The sequence below is a fragment of the Penicillium concentricum genome, assembly GCF_028827145.1.
Source record: "Penicillium concentricum strain IBT 3081 chromosome Unknown utg000002l_segment0_segment0, whole genome shotgun sequence".
Classification (NCBI taxonomy): Eukaryota; Fungi; Ascomycota; class Eurotiomycetes; order Eurotiales; family Aspergillaceae; genus Penicillium; species Penicillium concentricum.
The window spans coordinates 10,493,045-10,516,580 of NW_026622755.1; the positions used below are offsets into that span (position 1 = coordinate 10,493,045).

A 23,536-nucleotide genomic window follows, 5' to 3' on the forward strand; every position below is an offset into this window, starting at 1 on the left:
CTATTCCGTGGTGTTTCCCCTTTTCGCTTCCTGCTAGACCGTACCATGGAAAATCACCATTGTCTCAACCTAATCCGTCGCCGAGGTTACTATAAAGATTCTACTGTTTTGAGCGTGGCAAAACCTGACCTCCCGACTACGAACACCACACGAATAGAGGAATGTAACAACTTGTAAGTTGAATTGAACATATCAAAAATGTAGAACTAAAGTCGAAAAGCGATCAAAAGTCATAAACACAAAAACATCAATCATTAAAGGTACCAACATTGGCCCAACTGCACACTTCCCATCTGACAACTTGTATTTACAAGAAAACCCCTACCCCGATCACCTAATCTTGCGAAGCCCAATTGGAGTTTCATCCTCGACTTTATGATGAGCCGCCTCCTCATTCCAATCCACATTCCGGGCGGATGCCTTCTGCCGGAAGAAGCGATACTTCTGCAGAAGTCTTCTATAAAAGAACAGCAAGGCCAATCCAATAGCCAATCCAGCCACGGACCCAATTACAATACCCGCAATAGCGCCACCTGAAAGACCAGAGTCCTTCTCGCTCGTGGTACTTGTGTTCTTTGCTGTGTCCGACTTGGCAGTAGCAGTAGAACCAGCCGCGGCCGTGGTTGTCACCTCGGCAAACTCATCTGTTGTTACATTAAAGCAAGGGACTTGGTAGGTGAACTTGCTAGCCGCAATGTAAGTGACGTCTGCGCATGCGTAGTAGGTTTCATTTTTGTCGGTGTCGAAATCCGAAGTGTATTTGATCTGGAAAGTAGCGTTCATTCCCTCTTCCACGTCAACAGATGGGTTGGGGACGGAGTAGCATTCGTGTCCTGGGTCGACATCAGCAAGACTCGAGCCGTCAACGAAGGCTTCGAAATCGGCATTGGTAGTTGGGTCTAAAAGAGAAATGGTTAGCCTGGATAGATCAGAATGATTGAGATAGCTTACTGCTTTTGTGAGAGATTGCAACCTGCACATTCCATGACTCGTCTTGGATCACAAGTGCGAGCTTGCCGTTGACTAGAGTGTCTTGTCAGTATATGTGCCTCTTCAGGGTTCGAGATAGATATGCTCTTACTCAGTGGAAAGTTTGTTCGATTCACGGCCCCGGTTGATGAGCCACACGGGGCGTTGTTGTCATATGCTGCACCCCAGAGACGATCCGGTGGCCACAGAAAGGCAGCCGGGCCCATCTCTGTGCTCGCTTCTTCGCCATGAGCACATGCTCCAATGGCAGAGAGAGCTAGTAGTGCAATGTAAGTCTTCATAATTATATTAAGAGATTTGATCTACCCAAAGGTATGATAGGAGGACGATGTTTATGAAAAGGTTTGAAGACAAAGATGCAAAACCGAGACATCGCCGTTTATAAACTTCCAGTAACTGCCGAGGTCGCTTGAACACTGTGACCGATACGAGAGACATTCTTGTATCTCGGTCTGATCCGACTCCACTGCCAAGCACGTACCGGGTTTTTCTGTATGTTATGGCCGGGAATCCTCTCACCGGAGTTGAACCACTGTTAGAGAGCCATCGAGGTTGAGTCACGAGTCACGAGCCAAGATACAGATTATGGTTCAATGGCTTGCCAATATCAGGAAATTAATCTATTGAAGCCGGAGTAACCCGCCGACAGAGATTGTAGGAGAGAAAAACCAGAATCTGGATCTGATTAGATCAATCAGATAAGATAGGTGGGTCCTCTAAGACCGTTTTAGTCGCTTTTAGTTGGTTCCCGAGGTCGCTTCCACATCTTCACTCTGAGACATGACCGTAACGGGTAATCTCACCCGGAAAATTACCAATTCCCGACGCCTCGTGCCACCTTGGATAGTTCTCGCTCCGAAATGGCCATTCAGCCAAGACATTGCATTCTTTTGAGGAGCATCCACGGGTAAATAAGTAGGGACTGAACTGCTCTCAATTCGGTGTCTTTATCATCAGTCTCTATAATTGCAAATTGCAAATCTGTCCCTCGTTTTCTCATTCGCTAGTCCTACCATGCATCTTGTCAATATTGCCGCTTTTGCCTGCGCTGTAATCAGTGCCAGCGCATTCGAATTCCCGGACTTTGTCCCTCTGCACAAACGCCAGGAACCCGGAACTGCTGCGTATGATTGTCACTCCGACTGTGGTAAGCTCTATACCCCTTGATGCTACAATTCATGATCGAAACTGACAGATCAGGCGGCGTAATTCTCGCCGGCCGCAGTGACGGATACTGTGATGCCGCCGATTTCAAGACCCAGCTGACTGATTGTTTGAACTGTGCTGTTGAGTTCGACATTTGGAAATACTATGGCAGTTCTGTTTCCAAGGCTGCTACTGGCTGTGGCTTGGATGCCACCCCGGTCGAGTCGTCGTCCACCTCGGTCGAAGCATCTTCCACCACTACGTCCGTCGGAGCTACTACTACAAAGTCTGCCCATGAGCATTCGCATGGGTCTGCACATGAGTCTGCACATGAGACTGCACATGAGAGCGTCACTGATTCTGCTGTGACTACTGATGTGGCAACCTCCTCTACTGGTACTGCGGCTCATACCACGACCACCTCTACTTCCGTGAGCCCCCAGCGTGTTTCTGATTCTTCTCGCCCATCGTCATTGATTCCTTCGGTAACACCTACTGGAAGCTCGGTTGGTTTCTCTTCTATTTTCTTATGAACTCATAGCTAACTTAGCCTAGACTGCTAGCACTCCTTCCTCGTCTCCCCTCTTCTCTGGCGGTGCGTCGATCAATGTGGGTAGTGGACTTGTGTCTGGTGCGTTTATTGGTTGTGTTGTTGCAGCCTTCCTGTAAATAGCGGTGTATAATAATACTTGATGAAAGGGAGGTTTGAGGAACATTTGCGGATGGTGTGTATTCATTTCTGTCTCGTGACAGATATTTTACCTGTTCACCGCACGAATGCAGCTAGAAACTTCTTTGGGCTTCGAGATCATCAATGTTACTATTAGAAATTGATACAATCTCCACCCTGCGACCCTGCGACCCTGGCTTCCGAGCCACGTCCTTACCTAATATCAATACATCTCCCCATCAAGTCATCTCTTCAGTCTTGTGCAGTCAACCAAGCTCTGTCTCCCGATAGAAGAAGTAGGCAATTATCGCGAAGGAACCCTAGATCAATGATGTGCGTACCATCAGCCCCAATCCTGAGGGCGTTCTGCTCTAGCTCTTCACGTACTTCTTCAAGCAGCTTTGGTCGCGAGAAAAGCTCAAAGTGAACCCAAAATGCAGCAGGAACTGTATTTGCCAGTAGTCCCAAAACCATGGGCATTTCCGAATATGCTATTTCCTCGTGAGTAAGTCCAGCCCCGAAAATGATCTGTATCGCATGGCTAGCAGTTCCGACCCGTCTTCATGACCTCCACGATCGAAGTAATCTTTGAACGCAGCGCATAGATCTTTGCATGCCTTCCAGGCCTTGGGAGCAATGAGCCATGGCACAATATCGACCAGAAGTAGTGCCACATTGCGTTCAAATTCCCTGTTCTGATATATGAGTGATACTATAGTCAATTATAGGTTGGATAAACTTACCAGAATATGTCTTCAATATGTGGATTCTTGAAAGGGTTCGACCTGCCGTATGTAGCATCTGTGGTGATAATGGTAACGGCATGTCGAAGCCAGCTGTTAAATCAACAGTCTCATCATTGCCCATATCATCAATCATTGGCAGTAGCCGCCGAAGCATTATCTCGTTCATTCTGTCAAGAGATCGCCCGGCAAGAATAGGTGTTGAATCATGCACGATTCTGGAAATAAGGCTCGGACCACCGTGCTGGTCGCACAAACTAGCAAGTTTATGCCGTGGAGTTTGAGATAGACGTCTCTGCATTAATCTTAATAAGGGTTCCAATATAATGACTGTGGCGTTTTTCTGAGCAGCCCGCATGATGGCAGGCGAGGAGGTCACAAAGAGCTTGAAGGAGAATATGTTCACTGCGAAGATCGAGTGCTCGTGATGTTTTTCGCTGCCGAATATGTTGCGTTAGTTCCGGTTTGGACAAATCATAGAATCAATTACTTGCCATAGCATGTCAAAATACCCTGGGCCGTATTGGATGAGGCCAATAAGATGGCCCACAAATGGAAACTTGCTCGATACCGAGGGAGGGTCGCGACTTGCGCTGTGGATTAGAGTGTACAATGTGAATAGAACCACGATAATTGCCACGCCGATAATTGCCACATTATGAAAGTCCAGCATGGCCAAGATTGCTCAAGAATTCTGTATGAAGTAGGAGTTGGGGAATTGAGAAAGATGTAGGAAGCAGTGCTGGAAGGTGACGGATATTTCAAGGTGGCCTTGGGTCCTCGAAATGTTTGAAGCATCCCAAATAGGTAGTTGCTGGCCAACGTTCCACAAAACAGGAAAGCGCATATTGAATTGGAATCAGCTAACACCTATTACCCTTGATATGTCATCATATAATTTCGGACGAAATAACGGGTATTTATGCTAATACAAACTCGAATACAGTTCGGGAGTGAAGCTATTCCCCCTTGTGGGAAAAGGCTCTAGAAAGCTATCATGAAGATCTTGCTGGCGATGAGGATTTCCGGAAAATATTCGAGACTGGTAGCCTTGAGGAGCTTCTCGCGGACGACCAGGTTCTACAGCCACTTGGGTCGCAAGGAAGACAAGCACTAGATACCATGACACGACTTAAACCAACATTCAAACTGGTAATGATGTTTCGGTGGTGCTAGCAATGTCTTTGGGCGCAGGCACAGCAGTGACAGCACTAGTATGGGGCAGTATACGCGTGATTCTGACGGTGAATCTCCCAACTCGTTTTAACAGAAAGTATTTGATGTGAGGCTGACTAAAATGCAGTTAGCATCAACAGCAGACAATGTTCTACAGGAGGTCTCGGATATGCTAGAAGAATTGACCTTGACTCTGCCGCGCTTGAAGTTCTACGAGAAAACTGTATCAATGGACACCGAGATGGAGACATCATTATTGACTGTCTACCAAGAAGTGATTTGTTTTTATGCCCGCGCCATTCATTTCTTTCGCACCAACAAACACTGTAAGAGCCCCCCCCCCCCCCCCCCCCTGTGTCGCGAACAGAGACACATCCGCTGTGCACGAACAAATTACCCTAAGCGTTCTTATTACGCAGCTCATGGTCAGACCTCCGCGGTGACTTCCAGCGAACCATCAAGCGAATCAAGCGCCTGTCTAGCAATATCGAGAGCGAGGTTGAGCTGACTCGAATGCGACTTGACAATCAGAAATATCACGAGGTACTTGATTTGATGGCAAAATTCCAACCCCAGTACGCAGCGGTATAGGGGTCAGTACCTATCCAATCAAACGCCAGTTTCTTACTTTCGAATATAACCAAGACGAAAGTTCATAAAGTTAATTTCCACACTCGTTCGTGCCTTCCCTCATCCCCCCTATTACTACCTTTCCATTTCTGATACCTCAATGCGATAGGACAACTTCTCTCCTTTCACCTAAAATGCACGCAGCCACGATTATCGTGGGAATATCTAACTGTCCAGGATGCTATCTTTTGTCGACCTTGCTGTGTCCCCTGCCCATGAAGTATTCGACATGTGAATACCAATACCACTGCCATGATTACTCTGCTAATATCTTCACGATACCTTCGACCTTCATCTCTGAGTCTGCTTGGAGAATGAGCCTAAGCAGCGCTGTGCTTCCGCGCCTTGGACTTCATAGATGGCACAGAACGATATCGCAAAGATGGGAATCTAAAACGCTAGCATAAATGCACGGATTTCGAGTATGTTTCCTTTGACAGGAAGCCATCCGTTTTCTCCCTCAGCTTTGACACAAGTTCCGGGTATATTTCGCTCTAATATTATTTACATAATCTAAGTTATAAAACCATCTCAACTGGATCTATACAACCGATTCCTGAAGCGCAGCCTGCTCCGCCAATGCCTTCAGCGATCTTTTCTCTTTTTCAATGCCATTCCTCCGCTGAGCCGTGTCACATAGCTCCAGATTCCCACATTCACATTCCCCATCCCTGAGCCAGCGATAAGTGATACTCCACCGCTTCCCGCGCGGCCTCACTGTCCCATCTGGGAGGGTATCATTCTTCCGCTTCCTGATACCATGCGTCCAATGTAGTCTCGAGTCGCCGCTCATTTGCATCATGGTCCGCGGGGTCAAGTCGACCTCGATGCGTTCCTCGCCCCGGCGGAATATCATCATCGCCGGCGCACCAAGAGATAACGCGTAGAGCTGGTCATATGGCTTGTGTGCATCTACATGGGGCGGGATTCCCGCGCCTGGAGGATAATACTGCAGACAGACCTGGTCTGGAGGTCGGTCCTCAGTTGTTGGGATGAGAGGTTGGAGCCATTCTGGGAATTCCTTGTATGGAATATCGGGGTCTATCCCGAATGTTTTATAGTCGAAACTATAGCCGTAGTGCAGTGATATCCGACCAGGGCGGTCGGGCCATTCTAGCTCGTTGGAAAAGACCGAGATGAGTCGTTGCTCGTGCTCGGAATCGACAAAGTCTTCTTGCCAGAAAATACCGTATGGCTCGGTGGACAGCTCGTGGAAATTATTCCTATCTCCCATGGCCTTTTCGATGTCTTGGATCTTGAAGGAGTAAAGTGCGTGGAAGCTTTGCGCGTGATAACTCAAACTCTGATTTTTGTGGATGGATGTATTGATTACCGGTATCGATACAGAGCTCTACCAGGGCTCCATACATAATCTTCGAGGTAGTTCACCATCGAGTGTTTTGTGCTGTATTGCAAAATTACCGATTATCATCAAAATGCCCTGGGGATTTTATCGGTTCTGGGAAGATTCACATCAAAGATATACCATTGATGTTTTCTTTAAAACAAACAGAATAAGAACCTCTAAGTACCATTTTATTATAAATTTTCCACTTGATTTAATTCCAGTCGATCTAGTGACTAACAGTGTGCTCGATCTGTAGGCTTTGGCTCTGTGTCGGCGCTATAAGGAACCCTGGTTCCGGTAAAAGGACAATGAGGCAATCCATAAGAGCATCAATAACGATGACAGTCGTTATTTCAATCCAATACCCCGGCTTAAGAAGCCCAACATTGATCATCGCCTCCCCTGACCCTATACTGCGACTACCTGCTCCAATTGATAGAGGGAATAATAGGGCCTGGAAGTCACTGGACTTCTGAAGGGCGACTCTCCCAGTAACTCGACATATCTTGTACCCATATCCCTTTATTTTGTGAACTTGTTAGGCAAATCCTACTCCACAGGACATTCACTCACAATTTGACGGTCTAACCCAAGATGAGACAAAAATGGGCGTACTTTCGCGTGACGATCTTCGTCGACGCATCTGAAAAAGTTGCGCATCTCCATCTCCATTTGTATACTTGTAAATGCCCATGCTGATAATTCCTTCAAATTCAGCATTGCTCCCTCATCAATTAATGGGGTAGACATTATCGTCCGAGGTTGGCTGTTATAAGAGCAGTTAAGCTCAGCGCTGTCTAGCTATCCAATTGCTCCTTTTAGAAGTAGAAGATAGCCTGGTGGTGTATAGTATCGGTGATTATAGCCAGTGTTATTATTATAGCGCTTAGCCTGATGGCTGAACATATGAGATGGGTAGGGGAAAGAAAAACGAGGGTGCGGGGAAACTTCTTGGATGCCATGCCAGAAGGTTCCGCCCGCGTCCCGATATCAAAAATATAACAATATTTCTAACAAGTTAACATTATGCTATGACAGATTGTAATTGGCTCCAGCTTATGAAGCATTTCAAATTGGGCCAGGCTTCCTGCGGTAGCTAGCATCTAAACTGGATTGATTCCAATTCGGACCAGTTCGCTTCGACATAGCCTGCATTATCAAAGTGGCAAGGATTATTTTCTTCCTTTATAGCAAATGGCAATCTGCTGTTAGTTCGAGCTTCTATAGTGATCAGGACTGAACAGATTGGATGGTCGATACATCCAACTTAACATACTTGAATACTCCGACATCGCAACGTCAACCTAAATACTTCCTCGGAATATTGATACTCATATCACCGTGTATTAGATTGTACAGAAGGCAAACAATTTCAATCAAAGTAGAAAATTACTGAAATCGAAACTATGCGAGGAGCTCCGGGGTCACGTTAGGAGAGTCGAGGCTCAACTCGGAACTCCGGTCTCTTTAGACATTTGAACCAGAGCAAGACTCTGGTATCTATAAAGGATAGGTTTACATGTCTACGTAGAGCATATTCCAGTTCCCATACAATCCACACAAAATCATGTACGATATCGTTCTTTTCGGGGCGACTGGGTTTACTGGGAAACTGTGTGTCCACTTCATCGCGCAAAATTACCCTTTGACCACCAAATGGTGTATTGCAGGGAGGTCACTGTCTCGTCTAGAGGCTGTGATAAAGGAGTTAAAGGAACTCTTCCCCAATCGAGTGTCTCCAGGTATGACTTCACGTTGATTGTGATTATTCTGGTCAGCTCTGACATCCACAAAGATATCGAGATCGTAGAGCTCAGTCCTTCAAGCCTTGACCCTCTGATACAGGGAACAAGGGTGGTGATCAATGGAATCGGGCCATTCCATCGATTCTCAACTCCAATTGTGGCAGCATGTGCCACGCTTGGCACGCACTATGTTGATTTGCAAGTCATCCTTTGCGAGTCTTGAATAACTCCTGAAGCTTACCGCTTGCAGCACCACGGAAATCCCCTGGATTCAAGAAGTGATCAAGAACTATGCCGAAGTTGCTCGGAAGAGCGGTTCACTAGTCAGTACAAAGGACCTTCATGGATCAAGGAAGCTTGGGGCTGACACTAGGCAGCTGATACCCGGCCTGTCAACATCGACCCCATCAGACATTATCTCATGGCTGATTGCGAACAAAATGCAAGAGGCATACTCTACCGGAACAGCTGAAATAATTAGTTCCGGAAAGCTTGAGTACGGCCATTGCGCAGTCACTTTGAGCCATTGGCTAATTCTTCTCCAGTATCAAGGCAATGAGCGCTGGCTCTCTGAACACGGTCCTTGACACGTTTGAGACATATGGTTCTAGCTGGTACCTATATGGTGACTCATCCATACTCTCTGCGCCATTTCGGAAACAGACGAAGACACCCTGGATCGCGCGTGTCTTTGGTTATCGATACACACAAGAGCTGGGCTCTTTGGCAACTTCCTTCACAGGTCCAGGAAATCAGGCCGTTGTTTACCGCAGTGCCTCTCAGAATCCAGATCTCTACGGACCTGACTTTCACTTTGAAGAGTACCTCCCAGCAAATGATGTAATGGCCGCTGTTTTCGTGCATCTCATCACCAAAGTCCTTCTTGTCCTCATATCCATTCCATTGATCCGTAGACTCATGCGGATACTCGCAATGCGCATGGACTCGGCTCCGGATATGAACCAGCTGCGACATGTGGAGCGGGCCGAGTTTCGTGCCGTTGGAAGGGGAAGTGGACAAGAGGAGGCGCCTCGAATTTCGGCGTCGTTTGTTCGAGAGGGGGCGCTATACGAGCTCACTGCGCTTGTCACTTGTGTCGGGGCAAGAGTACTGCTTGATTGGAAGACTAGTGCCGATAGGGCGGGAAAGGACGCTCGTGGGCATGGTGGAGTGGTCACACCGTCATTTTTGGGGGTGGAATACGTCGATCGGTTGAAAGATGCTGGTATCAAGATTGAAGTTGGATTGTTGTAGAGGAAGAGTAGAAGTTGGCCATTTGTGCTTTTGTGTTGCCTGTATTTTTACTGCCCTGTGAATGAGCCTCTTATTTTTGTTTTCAGTCCATAATCAGCGCTTATAGATAGAGCAGGTCTGCCAACTTCCATAGAATTTAAATTGTCTCTGGAAACCCATATACCGACAAGTTCATAGCTGTGGGAAATAATCCAGCGTATTTAGCACTAGCCCATAACAAAAAAAACACAGTTGCTGTTCATAATCTAAGGAGCCTTTATTCTTGTTCTGACATTATCATCCCCCGGAGTCTACCTAGAATCCCTGGCAACCCGGAACTCCGGGTGCCGGTAAGCACATAGTGGGGGCTTGGTTAATACCACGTTTATTCCAGGACTATTTATATCGAACTACAACTCTCACATTACTTTATTTAACTAATAGATCAAGCTCTAGATTTTCCATTATGTCACACAAAGCCCATGATATTGGCTGTGAGCATCTGTTGGTAGGCAAACCCTATGCGTATTATCCCCAATAGGAGCAGACTCTCATATATCGAGAACAGATCACAGGTGTTACTGGATACATTGGATTCAAGACGCTCACAATTGCTCTCGAACGAGGATATCGTGTTCGGGCTGTCGTCCGAAACGAACGCAGTATCAATGAATTGAAAAACAAAAGTACGAGGATCGCACAGAGTCTTGATCAGGAACAACTCCAGTTTGTTGTCATTCCAAGCTTTCTCGAATCGGATGCAATTTTCAAGGTGCTTGGGGGGATTACTGTCATCATTCACCTTGCATCACCGTTAGCAGTCGAGGTAATACAGCCCAATGAACCGGTTCTTTCTCATGGCTTACATATCTTTCCGCAGACCGATGATTATGATGTTGGAATCGTTAAGCCAGCTATCTCGATGGTGACTACTGTCTTGGAAGCAGCCACTCGCGTGCCAACAATTCGCCGCGTAATCTTGACATCTTCATGTACGCAATCAATCACTCTTGTTTTGACCCAGGAAGCTAACTCCCACCACAGGCGTGACCCTGATTCCATTTGAATGGAATATCAATCCCGACAGCAAGCGACTATATATAGGTTAGTCTTCTGTCCAAACCATTCATAGTTGCATCCCGACTCATAATTTATTTCGACTCAGTGGACGATGTGAATACCAGTGTTACTGGTCCCTTCTCGACTGCTATGGAAGCTTACTGGGCATCTAAAGCTCTCGCAAGAGTCGCAACTAAAGCATTTGTTAACCATGCGCTCCCGAAATTTGACTTCGTCAATCTCCTGCCCTCGGTAGTTATTGGACCAGATGACCGCCTGGACGCAGACCCAACTGCAACAGTCAACAGCCTCCTTCAGGGCACGCGGGCAGCAGTTCTTGCACCCGCACTGACATCTTCGCTCAACTCCTCGTTTCCCTATGTCGGAACACCGGTTCATGTTGCCGATGTCGCGCGCGCACATGTCGATGCAGTGGACGCTGGTACGGTTCCTGGAAATTCGGAATATATTCTCTCTTCGGATACTCCTAATGGAGTGGTGTGGGATAGGGATGTTCAAGTTGCCTGCAGGAAGTTCTTCCCAGAAGAGGTGGCTAATAAAAGGTTGCCGCTTGAAGGGTCTCTGACGGCAATAAAATGGAGGCTGAGTTCCCGGCAGACCGAGGAAACGTTTGGTTGGCAGTTTACCGGTTTTGAGGAGACTATGAGGCAGCTTCTTTCCCAGTACTTGCAGCTCGAGGAAAGGTCACTAAAATAGTTTCTCATTGATTGTATTGCAGACTCGGTGCCATGTTACCATTATATATCCCATTAAATAGCAAACATATACAGCTTCATAGCGAATACAAGGCGAGAAGATGTACCAAAAAGACGGATGTAAAGTTCAAAATATCTGAATTCAGGAGAGATCATATCATGCCAGTTAGCAGAGATTTCTCGGTAGCCCGATTATCCAGGCCAGTTGATAATGTGATATAATATGATATTAGATATAGGCGCTATAATATATCGCACATAGATAACGGGATCCTCGTCTCAACACATCCAACTGGCGTAATGGACTAGACTCTTGACACGGCATGGCGATAGAAATATATATATCTTATAATCTCTCTTTTAGGCAAAGATTAATACACAAGCATTTATTTCGGAAGATACACAGCCTCCACGTTGTTCCCGTCCAAATCAATCACAAAAGCTGAATAGTATGGCTGCCGACTCATTTCTTTCCTGACGCCTGGACCTCCGTTGTCTCGTCCGCCATTTTGCCTGAGGTAGAATTAGATACGAGTCATATAAAAATGCTAGTAATGTGTTATATCCTGATGGCAAGGTCTAACTTACAAGGCTAGCTGGTAGAATTGATCCACAGCTTCGCGGCCTAATTTACCTGTATCAGCAACTTTTCAAAATCTCAGTACTGGACATACTCACTTGGGGCATCAAACGCAATGTGAGTTGGTAGTGGATCTTTGTCTTCGGGCAGTTTCTTGAGCCAGAAGTAAGGATAGTCACTGCCATAGCCGATAAGAGCGTCGTTGTTTACACGAATCATCTCGCTGTACCCGATCGGTTGCAAGATGGCACGATAAAATGACCGCAGGGATGTGTACTTGGCAGCCGAGGCCCAAAAGAAAATATGATTGACTGTCATTTCACTGTTGACTTGAACTTGAGTGATAATTCACTTTTGGCCTGGGGTGCACGGGCTTATATGCTCCATCAACCCGGACCCCTTGATAAGCAACCCGGAGTTCCGAGTTAAATTGAACTGTATTTCATTCAACACCCACCTCTCCAGCAACCAAGCTCCACAACCAAAATGAAATCCACTGAGAAAACTGCCGACTGTCCATTCTGTGCCACCCAATTCAGCCATCGTATGTCTGAATCGAGCCTCGTCTGAGCCTGGTACTAACGCCACTACAGGATCCTCGCTTATCCGCCATCTCAAAAACAACTGTAATAAATCGCAGCATACTCTGAGACGCAAGTCCTGCTATCAGTGTGTCGCAGATAAATCCAGATGCAACCTGAAACGTCCTAGTTGCTCTCGGTGTTCTGTGCGAAGCATACCTTGTCAATATACCAGCGCGGATCCAACCGACACCCCGGAAGTCGAGAATAGCGAGCTCAGAATCAACAATGATACCACAAGCGCTCCTTTGCCAGATACATCATTGATGACACAGCCACAAGAGTTACAATCAATTTTCGATCCTAATTTATTCGATTCTTTTTTCACAGGTCTAGGTCCCTGGGATCTGACCCAGCCCACGAGTCTTGCTTTGCGTTCTCCGCAAGCAGTCACCCCAGAGTTCTTTTCTTTAAATACCAGCAGTGGATGCGACACGCCAGAGTTGGTCCGAGACATCTCTCCTCCAACTCCTCAGCCAAGTTCACCAGCGGATACAAATTCCATAGCCCTCGCAAATCATAGCATGGAACTAATCTTCCGAGTTCTTCGAACTTGGCCAAAAATGCTCGCCGAAGAGTTCCAACTTCCTCCTTTATTTCACTCCACCCAGATTGCACCAAATAAAACACTACCATCACCACTGGCGAACTGCATAACCTTGACCAAAATGTGGCATGGGCAATGTGAAGGTGCGGAGGACATGGTGCGAAAAACAATTCTAAAAGAACTAGACAGCATTGTAGATAAGGTTAGTATCTTTTCCTTTTCTCTGTCGTTCTAACTGACCCAAATTCCGGTAGTCCGAGCGACTCGACGAGACAACCCTGTTGGCAGCCCTACAAGCAGTGGTCATATATACTATCATTCTGATCTCTCCATCAGCAAGGTCACCGCGGCCCCTGATCGATCACAACATTATCTTTCGCAAAGTCGAGCTCCTGGTCTACCATGTCGTTCACGCGGGTCTATTCCTCCAGGAAGAACGCACCCAAATGAGACCATCGTGGGAAGCCTGGATACACGTAACGTCGAAGCGCCGTGCGGTACTTGCCTTATATCTCCTCCACTGGGCATACTCGGTGTTGCATAAGGTGCCATGTTTCGACTGCAGAGACCTCGGGTTCATGCCTGCGCCAGCGGCAAAGGTGCTTTGGCAGGCGCACACAGAAGAACAATGGAACACTCTTTATATCCATTGGCTGTCGCGATGGAGTGGTCGGGGGTATCTGCAAGCTGAATTTGGTAAGATCAGATCAGGCGTCGTCATGGATTCGCGGGCAGAAAGGTGGTTGGAAGAAGCTGATGAGTTTGGGTTCGTCATGATATCGATTGGTATGTGATGATTTCATTGATGGTGAAAGAGGATTTCATGCTGACTTTCGCAGTCAACGCTACTGATTTTGATCCGCCGTCGCTGAAGCCAATAGCTTGTTGAGTCACAATGAAGATGGTAGGCAAGACTCAAATCTTGCCAATAGGACAATGTACATTATTCTCCAATATCCATCTACTTAAGATACAACTACGCGAGACAACGCGAAACCTATCACGAGCTACAACACCGAACTGAAAGCACCATCGGCCCATCCAAACAAGAACCAGGAAGAAACAAGGACAAAACACGCGGTACTGGTAATCCATCCTCTTCTTCAGCGACCCCAGTGCCAGCTTTGTTGGAGTCAAGTCCCCAAGCAGAAATCCAGCATGCATTCAAAGTCGACAAACGTGCCCTAATATAATGAAATATTCATTTACCTTATTGCACTACATCTCTAGATTTGCCCATAATAATTGACCTTTACAAATTAATAAGGGAAGTGATGCTTCCAAATGTAACATTATACCCCGCAAGTCTTAGTGTGGGGGTACATTTTATAGCGGGCCCCTTACATCTTCTCAACTTATAAATTGCCCCCCTTGCTAGTCTCTCGATATTCAACACCACAAAATTCAAAACATGTATTCCCCTAAAGTCGGCGATAGGGTCGATACCCTCGACACACCATCCATGATCGCAGATCTCGATCTCGTCGAGGCCAACATCAAGAAGCTGATGAACAAGCTGCTACCAACTGGCTTGGACATCCGTCCCCACTTGAAAACGACAAAGAGCGCGATACTAGCCGGCAAGATGGTCAAAGCGGGTGCAAAGGGAGGCTGCGTGGCTAAAGTCAGCGAGGCTGAAGTCATCGCCGAGGCCGGATTCGACGACCTGTTTATCACCTGTGAGATCATCGGCCCCGCAAAAGTCCAAAGGCTGGTGGAGCTGTATCGCAATCACCGCAAGATCAGGATAGTGGTTGATAGCGAAATCGGCGCAACCGCTATTGATAAGGCTTTGGCCGCAGCCGGTATCGACGAGCCAATCTCAGTGTTGATTGACCTTGATGTTGGTCTTCATCGCACCGGTGTCCTACCAGGTGAACCGGCCATGACCCTAGCACAACATGTGCAGGGTCTGAAGCATTTGAAATTGATCGGACTTCATGGTTACGAGGGTCATTTGCAGCATTTGCATGATAAGGAAGATCGCAAGAGCCAATGCCTGCAGTCTATGGAGATTCTCACGAACACTGCGGACGTTCTGCGAAAGGGCGGCTTCAACATCGAGGTCGTCACTACAGGAGGAACTGGAACGGCCGAGTTCTGTGCAACAGTACCAGGTGTGACTGAGCTCCAGCCTGGATCGTTCATTTTTATGGATACGGATTACCGAAATGCCGTGGGCACATTCTATTCCAACAGTCTTACCATTCTCTCAACCGTTCTGAGCAAACAAGGTCCTCGATCTGTCACAATCGACAGTGGATTGAAATCTTTGACAACGGATAGTGGATTGGCAGAGTGCAAGGACCCGAGGTACACTTATGGTGTTCTTGGTGACGAGCACGGTTCACTCAGTTGGGAGGAGGGTACCCCAGCGCTTTCGGTCGGGGATCGTGTTGAGATGGTACCGAGTCACATTGACCCTACAGTCAATCTGCATGATTTCTATTACGCCCATCGAGGTGGGGTCATCGAAGAAATATGGCCTGTCGACTCGAGAGGCAAGGTTCAATAGTTTTCTAGTCAACTTGTGTATCTCCGGGTATCATCAAAGACGAAATATATAGAACGCTGGACTTCTGATCAAATATCATACTATCGCAAATAATCGAAACGCATAGAATGAAGGTTTCGTTTCCTCATATACGTAACGATACATACATATCCGTGATTGCACAACATATCCTGGAATTTCCACTGGTCAAAACAAAATCCACCACCCAAACGCCTCGGCAATGATCGAAACCTCAGATGCATCATTTCAGAAATTAAAGAAAACCGTTGGCAGGTCAACAATCATGAGGCCTGATAGACCTTGAGGCCTCCGAACTCCCAGTATGCAGTGTCGAAGCTGGTCGCATTGTCCCGCACAAATGCCTTGCAGCTGCTAGGACAACTACTTTGTGTCTTGTAGTACTTGTTCGCTCCTGCCCAGTCACCACACAAAGAGATATTGATAATGATACTCTGGTTCTTGAAATGAGAACCGATGTCGCAATCCGTGCTGGGAAAATCTGCGAATGCCTCGCCCCAGGTGGATGGGTCGGGACTTCCCGAGGTGATATCGGCCGGGATCTTGGAGCGGACCCATTGCCATACCCGAATACCGGCATCACGGAGCTCCATCGCGTAGACCTGCAGGGGTGGTTATTAGTAAAGTGGTTTTAATCCATCGATGGTTATTATCATGACTTACTCCGCCACCCTTGCTGTTGAATTCAGGACCGTAAGTACTCGCGGTGCCTTTCACACCACAGCCCGTATATCCATTCGCCTCGTAGTAACAGTCCTCGTTATCCACGGAGCCACTTTCTTTCCGTTTAACGCTCATAGAGCAGCCTTTCGACGTGTGAAGCGTAGATTGGGTTCCAAAGGTTCCAGCGTTGGTAGCCTCCACGATGTCAATCTCTCCATGTTCAGGCCAGTTGCTGGGGTCTGTCAGCCACAGGGCCGGCCATGTACCACACCCGTACGGAGTGTGGATAACATCGAAGACGAAAAGCCCGTCAGCATAGGTCTTATTGGATGTGACTCGCACAGATTGGCGCCCGTTAGCAGCCTCAGACCCTTTGTATTGGGTATCCACCTTGAGCACTGCAGAAGTGTCCGTGGCGGATGTTAGATTCAGCCATTCGGATGCAGACCGGTCGATATACCTAGGTTTCACATTAGTTCAGTCGTTTGGCATGCGTTTTGACATGTAGGAGTCGTACTGGACAAATCCATGGGTTGGGTCAGCGCCAGTAAAATATTCAAAGTTGTCGAAAAAGGATGATCCCGAATAGTCGTCTTTTAAGCTGTAGTTCAGTTTCGAGTAATTGGGATACCGATTGGCTCGCACTCCTAGTACTGCACCGACGACAACAGCCACAATCACCACGACGACGCCAATCGCTAGGAAAATCTTGCTCTTCAAGGACCATCCTCGTGGGTCCCATCTAGAATATTCATCTGTGCCGTCATCGCTCCACGCTCCGTAAGCAGGTGGGTGTTCACTAGCCACCGGTGGCTGATTTTGCAATAGATGACTTGATTGAAAGTGACCGGGGTCATTTTGAGCGTAATCTTCACGCATCTTAAAAAATGAGGTCTAATTGATATGTGGGTCTGCGCCAAGCAACGACAAAACAAGTACAGGTCAAACGATCAAAGAAAGCAAAAGATGCAAATAAGTATAGATTCAAAGCAATGCACAATGACAACAAGCAGTGAAAGAAACAAAAAAATTGATCTGCCTTCAACAAAATTCGGTGCCTTGGAGACAGGCCACGCGTTAGATAAGCGGGGCCATTGGCCAGGGCCCGCGCAGGGCTACGTAGGGCCATGTCCGTTATCACTTGGAATATCTCTGAGACACTGCAGATCTTTACCCACAACGCCTATTTATTTGGCTAAATTTGTTGACATTTACTTTGATATAAGCCTGTCTGCCGGGCACGAATCAGTGTCTCCAGTACTTACAATAGTTAGGATGAAATTTTATCCATTTTATGCGCTGACACAGTCACGTTCTATTAGCCAATGAGAGTGACGCAACCGTACAATCGCTGCACAACACATGTGCCTAGGCCTCGGTGAGATAAAAATAGTAACAATTCCGACGATTCATAGGTACGCTACTATAAAAAGGAAGTGTGTGTTTGATATCACGGTGGAAGAGAGAGTGATACTCGAATGTCACTGAGAGACAAAGTTGCCCAGGCAAACTAATTAGAGGCTATTCGGATATATCGCTATATCTAGCGATCAAGTCTCTCATATCATTAAGCATTCTATGAGCAATGTCAGTTGGTCCATCGTTCTATTCCAAGCCGATGAGGAACTATTGCGTACTGTTCTCGAAGATCCCGATTTTCAGGGAAAAGGGCCGAGACATGTGTGTTAAACCGCCTAAATCTCAAGGTAAGTTATCTGGCATACGGAAACGGGAACTCATGGTATACACGCACAGTTTATAGAGATCGATGCGACCTTGGTAATCCTCCACCGGAGATGATATGGGGAAGTGTGAATGATACCCTTCGACATACTCGAAACCAAACCGGTTGCAAACTGGTGCCCATTGCCCAAGTTCATCTATCAAATTTGGCTCAATGTCAGCTAAAGCTGTCGTTTAAATCAATGCATACAACGTACATTCATTGTGAGCGTAGAACGAGCAGGCATCAAACATAATGGGATCTTTTGTGATGGCATTCTTCCCAGTATTCCCATACCATAAATCACCATGCATCAAACAGGGCTTGACAGATCGACCTTCACTTTCGAGTGGTCGCAACAAACGTGGGATCACCTCGTCAAATATAGCAGTACTCAGCACTTCGATTTCCTCGCTGGGACCCTTAGCTGAAATCTCATGCGCGAGTGCGTGTCGCATTGATTTCGCAAAGAAAGTCTCCCAACTATCCGACCACTCAGTATGCTGCGACAGGTTGCCGTTATAAGTAGGGACGTAGAATCCAAACTTCCCAGTTGGTGATTTGCTATTCTGATGTAGGGCTGCAAGGCACCTGGTAAACTGGCGCATGTCTGGCAACTCTTGATCGATATCCTTGAATCCACATAAGAAAAAGTGTGTATCGGGTATTGTCTCATATGTACCCCAGCCGATCGGCTTCGGAACAGAATCAGGGATGAGATTATAAATCGCAGCCATAGACTCAAACTCGCCCTGAACCATCGCTCTGCCTCTCTCCTCTAACAGAACCTTCATAAACAATGTCTGAGGTGATCCGTTCGCCAACTCAACATCAATGCGCATGGTTGTGGCCCGGAAGCTGAACCCATGATTCTCGGTTGACACTATTTTGGCACCATGTGGAAGTTCTGGCATCTCGTCATCATCGGGGTACTTGTCAAACCGCTCAAGCAAAGGATTCTTGATACTCACTAGCAGCGACAGCGGGGTCAACATTTGCACCTTGACTCCCAACCCCGAAGTCTATGGCTGCCGGAAAACTCATGACTGGAATAACAAGGCAGGATGTCCTTTTTTTGAACCCCGCCCGATGAGCCTTGAAATTGGAGAAGTCAATGTCAAAGTTTCCGTGAGGTTCGAAAGAAATCATGCTCGTTCGCTCTTTGGTGCCTTAGGCATCGATGGCCTGAGGCCGAACACAATGTCGCGCTTACCAGAAAGGCGTTGGTACTTGTATGGTTGAGGACCGAATTTTGCTCTTTTTATCACCTCTCTCTACCCATCTTATTCTGAGATTGTTCTGGTCCGGAATTGGTCAATTCAGGCATTTCGCGCCTTACTTGGAGACCGTCGTCACATACCCGGTGATACCTCGACCATCCAAAAGGGCATCCAGAAAATGTTAAGCGACGAGAAGCTATCTGAGGACTCTGGTCAGAGAACGCAGCACGCTTCTAACAGTTTGTGGCCTTTCTTCGGCAGCCAAGCTCCACAATCACAGAATCACAGGCAACAAGGCGGCTAAAGTGCGCATTTATATTCAACCCAAACATGCATACAAGCATTGCCAGCCGCACATTACGTGCAAGCCAGCACTCTCATCGCCACGGAGATTGAGGTGAAAGCCCTAAATATCCTGCGGGAGTCCAACTCATTCGGAACCTTTCTGTTTCTATGGCTATGTTGCATCACGTCAAAATAACGTCGTGCGTTAACACACTCAACCTAACAGATTATCCATTGGAAATATCACTGCCGCCACCCCGAACGAGAGTTCGGTGTTTTCTTTCTTGTCATGGGCCAGATATTAGGAGGTTTGACTGCGTATACTGGCTGCCTGGGTATGCTATAGTATCTAAGCCGGTCAACTAATCTTCAGTTCACGGACATCAAACTTGGTGCGACATGTGTCACAATTTCCTCTCCTCTCCACTCAGCGTCCATCTAAGACAACTCAAAAATGAAGCATTCAATACCTATCCAGGCTATTCCTACAAACACTCGACATCAATGGCACAGGCTTATTCGGGGGATATCGTGTCAATTGCATTGCGTTCGAGCATTTTATGCAACAACGGACCCCTGCCCCGATGAATGCCAATACAGTGAGAGGCTTGGTTTTCTGCGCGATAATAATGGCACTTAAGAAAAGAACATACAAACAATGAAGTGTACTTCATATGGAAGGAACGAAATGCGACCGTCGCACCTTCGTCTTCTTGTTTTAGCCCATCACCAACAAATATCGACTCTCCTGCGATCACTCTCTTTTATTCTCATACCTTCACCACATCCCCCATCATATCAACCTCTCTCGTGCCATCCAATCACAGGGCTGTCTCGAGCCAGACGTTCCGGTACGATCACCTAACGAATTGGACACAAATTAAACTCAGAGCGAGGTCAACTAACCGTTATGCAGAAATGTCTTTCCAAGAGCCCTGCGACCCTGTCGCGGATGACCCCGCAGCCACGGCAGTTCCTGACCCCGTTGGTCCTGATGCTTCTCAGCGAACCGCATCGCAGCAAAACGCATTGATAGCCATCAAAGACGTATTGGTGACCCTGGATAAGGTGATCAGAGAGCTTTTCATGGACCGATGCCGTATTCGGGCGCATATCGCTGAGCAGCGCGCGGCACTGGATGACCAGCTTGATCTCCTCGAAGCAACCGACTCACGCATTGACGAACTTCGGCTGCTTTGGGACAGCATCGCTGCCAGATTGGGGCTGAGAAGCAACAACTAGGTTGGTCTTGAATGGTGACTCGGATCTGTCGCAATCATGGATCCCGTATCACCATTGCAACGGCCACGACCCTTGGTGGAAGAGCAAGCGACGCCTCGCACGCCTCGCACGCCTCGATGGCAATGGAATCGATGTGACAAGGAAGAGCTGGAGGATCGGAGACTGGTAATTCATGAATAGCAACAACAATACATGAGTCACATCGAGTGGCTCTTGTACGCAAAAGCAGTCTTTTGTGTCTCGCCTCCTTGTAATTACACCTCTCGCTTCTTCTTCTTCTTCTCTCCCCATTGCCTCACTCCTCATCATCTCCTTTCTACTCCATCCTGTTGGCATTCCGCAGTGGTACATATGGCTATACCGGCCTTTCACCCATCTCTGCCCTCCTTACACCTCCTCTACAAATAGTACACCAACAGTTACATCGACAGTTTCAAGAATGGCGAGCTAACCGACCTTATACAGTACGGAAGTCGAGTTGCTGCCAGCCGCGCTATCGAGGCGTGTACCTGTGTTGTGAGTTTGCCATTGACTCACCCTTCTTCGTCTTCCAACTGACAATGCGCACAATAACGCACCTCGAAGAAGCTGTCAAATCACCACTGGACATTCTTCGATCGACCCCCTAAGCTGAACCATTTCCCACCAACCAACCGGTCAAGGTGTTACCTATATACTGAGTTCCCATAAGCAGCGAGGGGCTTCAGTTGTAAGGGCTGTGTAGGTTTGTCTAGCACTTCATGCCCTCGCCCCTTGAGCTCAGTGGCATAGAATTCCACGAGGCGCATCTCAGAGCCGCAGTTTCTTCTCAGACAGCAAGTTAAGCTATTGCTTAAAACGCGTGTATTTCTGGCGAGGGGTTCCCTTTCTTATCGTAGAAGTCGAAATCTAGTGATCTAGCTCAGCAGAACCCCATTCTACCCTGCCCTTCGCACAACCCCCAACCACCTCATACCTTTATTCTAAACTCTTACATAGCTGCTTCAGGAGCGCAGACACCTAAGCCAAACTTGGCCGCGACATGATCAGAAAGCTTGACGACTTGATCCCCCCATCGGTCCCCCAATATGACCCCCTTCATTTTTTGCTTTATGGCAGAGCTCGATCAGCCATTCATCGCTAGCAGTTACAATATCCCAAGACATGATCGTGAAAGAATGTAGAAATATTGGAAGTTTGGGGAGTTAACGGTCAAGGAGCTGTGGCTTGGTTTCCTGGTGCAGGTGATACGCCCTGTCAGAGCTATCCAATGGCAAAAATACCTCACCGACGATCGTCTTGGGCTCGTGCTCGAACCTGGTAATCTAGCAGTCACTACGGCTCAGCGCCGTCGAACGTCGAGTCTTTAGTCCCACTTCCACCGCTAGTTACTTCATAATTGCTTTAATCATGGTTCTCCAACTATTGAACATCGATAAGTGGAAGACCAAATTTCTTACATGTTAATCCATAAATCTGTCTACAGCCATTTTCCAAATTAGCTTGACCAATACACACTGAGAAAATATGTTCTCGCCCCAGCGCCAAGGCGTTGGCCTTATACAATGAGCAAGGTTCTATGTAGTATCGAGATCGGCAGGGTCCATTGCCAAGATGTGGTGAGCCTCTGTATAGCTGTGGCAGTTAGACGAGTCGACTGTGCTAGTTAGAACCTTACTCCCCCACAATGCATCTTTCAACTGCATGATCCTGCATGGCTGCCTACCTCCAGCCTTATGCCCAGAACTCTTGGTCACTCAAAGTGTCTAATGTGCAGAATAAGGCGTCCGACTTACTGCACGGCGTCCGGCTTCCCAAGTTTCCCATGATCTACATTCTCTTCCTAAAATAGACAGCAATACTGACTTCTGGTGCAGCACTTAAGGTATAAATATCCGTCGATATGTTCCTCGCAATCTCAATATCTCTCATCAATCCTCTGTTACATATCATATTTCTATCGGATTCTTTATACTACAAGCTTCCAGTATATGACATTCGTCCTCTTAAAAGCACCTTAATAGCTCTCTCACTCCATCAAAATGAAGTATATCTTCTGGATCGCCCCTCTCCTGGCTATGGCCATGGCCGCCTGTGATGAGTTCCCTTGCTGCCATCGTCCCGGAGACCTCTGCAGAATCGGCAACCCACGTCAGGGCGACGGCGTATGCTGCCATGGCAAGACATGTGTGAAGAAATCCGGAAGTGAAAACTGGGTATGTCTTTTGTCTCCCCATGATTTGTTTAGCAATGAAACTGATATTCTTGGTGTCAGTACTGCCAGTAATGAGCTTTGCCGCGTTACTAGATGGTACCATCAATCGGCTTTTTGTTCCCATATCTACAGTCACTCCAATAGCAGAATCAATATTCCACCCTGGTCGTTTTCTTAGGTTTTGTGTGTAGTTCGAATAGAATCGTAGATTTAAAGATTTCTAACAACGTTCCTCTATATGCTCTTAATGAAAAGTCCCAACCTAGTGATCAACCATAGGAATAACTGAAGGCGATAATAAGCCCGACTTGATAGAGGAAGCATCGCCTATTGAGTTTGGGTGGTTACCAAAGTTCGCGATAGCAAGGCAATGGTAAACCAAAAAAATTCCTGAACATCTCCAGTTGAAGGAATCTGAGTATTGATCTAGAACAATAGATCAAATAGATAAAGGAGGCAACCGAGTCACCATAAGAGAAGATTTGGTGCGCTGTGTCACATATCAGAAAACC

General features: G+C 47.1%; 16 protein-coding genes across 16 annotated transcripts; 8 read left to right on the forward strand and 8 right to left on the reverse strand.

Moving 5' to 3' along the window:
• Positions 1–330: 330 nt before the first annotated feature.
• Positions 331–1,271, reverse strand: N7517_007699 (uncharacterized protein; the record flags this gene model as incomplete). Its single annotated transcript, XM_056725429.1, has 3 exons — positions 331–899; positions 952–1,023; positions 1,082–1,271. The coding sequence occupies 3 exons, from the start codon at positions 1,269–1,271 to the stop codon at positions 331–333; spliced, it is 831 nt and encodes a 276-aa protein (XP_056581679.1).
• Positions 1,272–2,004: 733 nt separating this feature from the next.
• N7517_007700 (uncharacterized protein) lies at positions 2,005–2,805 on the forward strand (the record flags this gene model as incomplete). The annotated part of the gene is made up of 3 exons (XM_056725430.1): positions 2,005–2,137; positions 2,191–2,642; positions 2,692–2,805. The coding sequence occupies 3 exons, from the start codon at positions 2,005–2,007 to the stop codon at positions 2,803–2,805; spliced, it is 699 nt and encodes a 232-aa protein (XP_056581680.1).
• Positions 2,806–3,058: 253 nt separating this feature from the next.
• On the reverse strand, positions 3,059–3,286 carry N7517_007701 (uncharacterized protein; the record flags this gene model as incomplete). The annotated part of the gene is made up of 1 exon (XM_056725431.1): positions 3,059–3,286. The coding sequence occupies one exon, from the start codon at positions 3,284–3,286 to the stop codon at positions 3,059–3,061; it is 228 nt and encodes a 75-aa protein (XP_056581681.1).
• An 11-nt stretch (positions 3,287–3,297) lies between these two features.
• On the reverse strand, positions 3,298–3,718 carry N7517_007702 (uncharacterized protein; the record flags this gene model as incomplete). The annotated part of the gene is made up of 2 exons (XM_056725432.1): positions 3,298–3,518; positions 3,550–3,718. 2 exons carry the CDS (start codon positions 3,716–3,718, stop codon positions 3,298–3,300), a joined length of 390 nt encoding a protein of 129 aa, XP_056581682.1.
• Positions 3,719–4,846: 1,128 nt separating this feature from the next.
• N7517_007703 (uncharacterized protein) lies at positions 4,847–5,316 on the forward strand (the record flags this gene model as incomplete). Its single annotated transcript, XM_056725433.1, has 2 exons — positions 4,847–5,051; positions 5,156–5,316. 2 exons carry the CDS (start codon positions 4,847–4,849, stop codon positions 5,314–5,316), a joined length of 366 nt encoding a protein of 121 aa, XP_056581683.1.
• Positions 5,317–5,896: 580 nt separating this feature from the next.
• Positions 5,897–6,589, reverse strand: N7517_007704 (uncharacterized protein; the record flags this gene model as incomplete). Its single annotated transcript, XM_056725434.1, has 1 exon — positions 5,897–6,589. One exon carries the CDS (start codon positions 6,587–6,589, stop codon positions 5,897–5,899), a length of 693 nt encoding a protein of 230 aa, XP_056581684.1.
• A 340-nt stretch (positions 6,590–6,929) lies between these two features.
• On the reverse strand, positions 6,930–7,453 carry N7517_007705 (uncharacterized protein; the record flags this gene model as incomplete). Its single annotated transcript, XM_056725435.1, has 2 exons — positions 6,930–7,223; positions 7,277–7,453. The coding sequence occupies 2 exons, from the start codon at positions 7,451–7,453 to the stop codon at positions 6,930–6,932; spliced, it is 471 nt and encodes a 156-aa protein (XP_056581685.1).
• Positions 7,454–9,003: 1,550 nt separating this feature from the next.
• On the forward strand, positions 9,004–9,702 carry N7517_007706 (Saccharopine dehydrogenase / Homospermidine synthase; the record flags this gene model as incomplete). Its single annotated transcript, XM_056725436.1, has 1 exon — positions 9,004–9,702. The coding sequence occupies one exon, from the start codon at positions 9,004–9,006 to the stop codon at positions 9,700–9,702; it is 699 nt and encodes a 232-aa protein (XP_056581686.1).
• Positions 9,703–10,147: 445 nt separating this feature from the next.
• On the forward strand, positions 10,148–11,457 carry N7517_007707 (NAD-dependent epimerase/dehydratase; the record flags this gene model as incomplete). The annotated part of the gene is made up of 5 exons (XM_056725437.1): positions 10,148–10,189; positions 10,250–10,507; positions 10,562–10,673; positions 10,726–10,785; positions 10,847–11,457. 5 exons carry the CDS (start codon positions 10,148–10,150, stop codon positions 11,455–11,457), a joined length of 1,083 nt encoding a protein of 360 aa, XP_056581687.1.
• A 385-nt stretch (positions 11,458–11,842) lies between these two features.
• N7517_007708 (VOC family protein) lies at positions 11,843–12,354 on the reverse strand (the record flags this gene model as incomplete). The annotated part of the gene is made up of 3 exons (XM_056725438.1): positions 11,843–11,969; positions 12,045–12,081; positions 12,135–12,354. The coding sequence occupies 3 exons, from the start codon at positions 12,352–12,354 to the stop codon at positions 11,843–11,845; spliced, it is 384 nt and encodes a 127-aa protein (XP_056581688.1).
• A 168-nt stretch (positions 12,355–12,522) lies between these two features.
• N7517_007709 (Zn(II)2Cys6 transcription factor domain-containing protein) lies at positions 12,523–14,053 on the forward strand (the record flags this gene model as incomplete). Its single annotated transcript, XM_056725439.1, has 4 exons — positions 12,523–12,580; positions 12,630–13,366; positions 13,419–13,950; positions 14,004–14,053. 4 exons carry the CDS (start codon positions 12,523–12,525, stop codon positions 14,051–14,053), a joined length of 1,377 nt encoding a protein of 458 aa, XP_056581689.1.
• Positions 14,054–14,575: 522 nt separating this feature from the next.
• Positions 14,576–15,679, forward strand: N7517_007710 (DSD1 family PLP-dependent enzyme; the record flags this gene model as incomplete). Its single annotated transcript, XM_056725440.1, has 1 exon — positions 14,576–15,679. The coding sequence occupies one exon, from the start codon at positions 14,576–14,578 to the stop codon at positions 15,677–15,679; it is 1,104 nt and encodes a 367-aa protein (XP_056581690.1).
• Positions 15,680–15,960: 281 nt separating this feature from the next.
• N7517_007711 (glycoside hydrolase family 16 protein) lies at positions 15,961–17,239 on the reverse strand (the record flags this gene model as incomplete). Its single annotated transcript, XM_056725441.1, has 3 exons — positions 15,961–16,299; positions 16,361–16,820; positions 16,878–17,239. The coding sequence occupies 3 exons, from the start codon at positions 17,237–17,239 to the stop codon at positions 15,961–15,963; spliced, it is 1,161 nt and encodes a 386-aa protein (XP_056581691.1).
• Positions 17,240–18,061: 822 nt separating this feature from the next.
• Positions 18,062–19,078, reverse strand: N7517_007712 (Fructosamine/Ketosamine-3-kinase; the record flags this gene model as incomplete). Its single annotated transcript, XM_056725442.1, has 2 exons — positions 18,062–18,240; positions 18,301–19,078. 2 exons carry the CDS (start codon positions 19,076–19,078, stop codon positions 18,062–18,064), a joined length of 957 nt encoding a protein of 318 aa, XP_056581692.1.
• Positions 19,079–20,506: 1,428 nt separating this feature from the next.
• N7517_007713 (uncharacterized protein) lies at positions 20,507–20,830 on the forward strand (the record flags this gene model as incomplete). The annotated part of the gene is made up of 1 exon (XM_056725443.1): positions 20,507–20,830. One exon carries the CDS (start codon positions 20,507–20,509, stop codon positions 20,828–20,830), a length of 324 nt encoding a protein of 107 aa, XP_056581693.1.
• Positions 20,831–22,851: 2,021 nt separating this feature from the next.
• Positions 22,852–23,096, forward strand: N7517_007714 (uncharacterized protein; the record flags this gene model as incomplete). The annotated part of the gene is made up of 2 exons (XM_056725444.1): positions 22,852–23,025; positions 23,085–23,096. The coding sequence occupies 2 exons, from the start codon at positions 22,852–22,854 to the stop codon at positions 23,094–23,096; spliced, it is 186 nt and encodes a 61-aa protein (XP_056581694.1).
• Between the last annotated feature and the right edge of the window lie 440 nt (positions 23,097–23,536).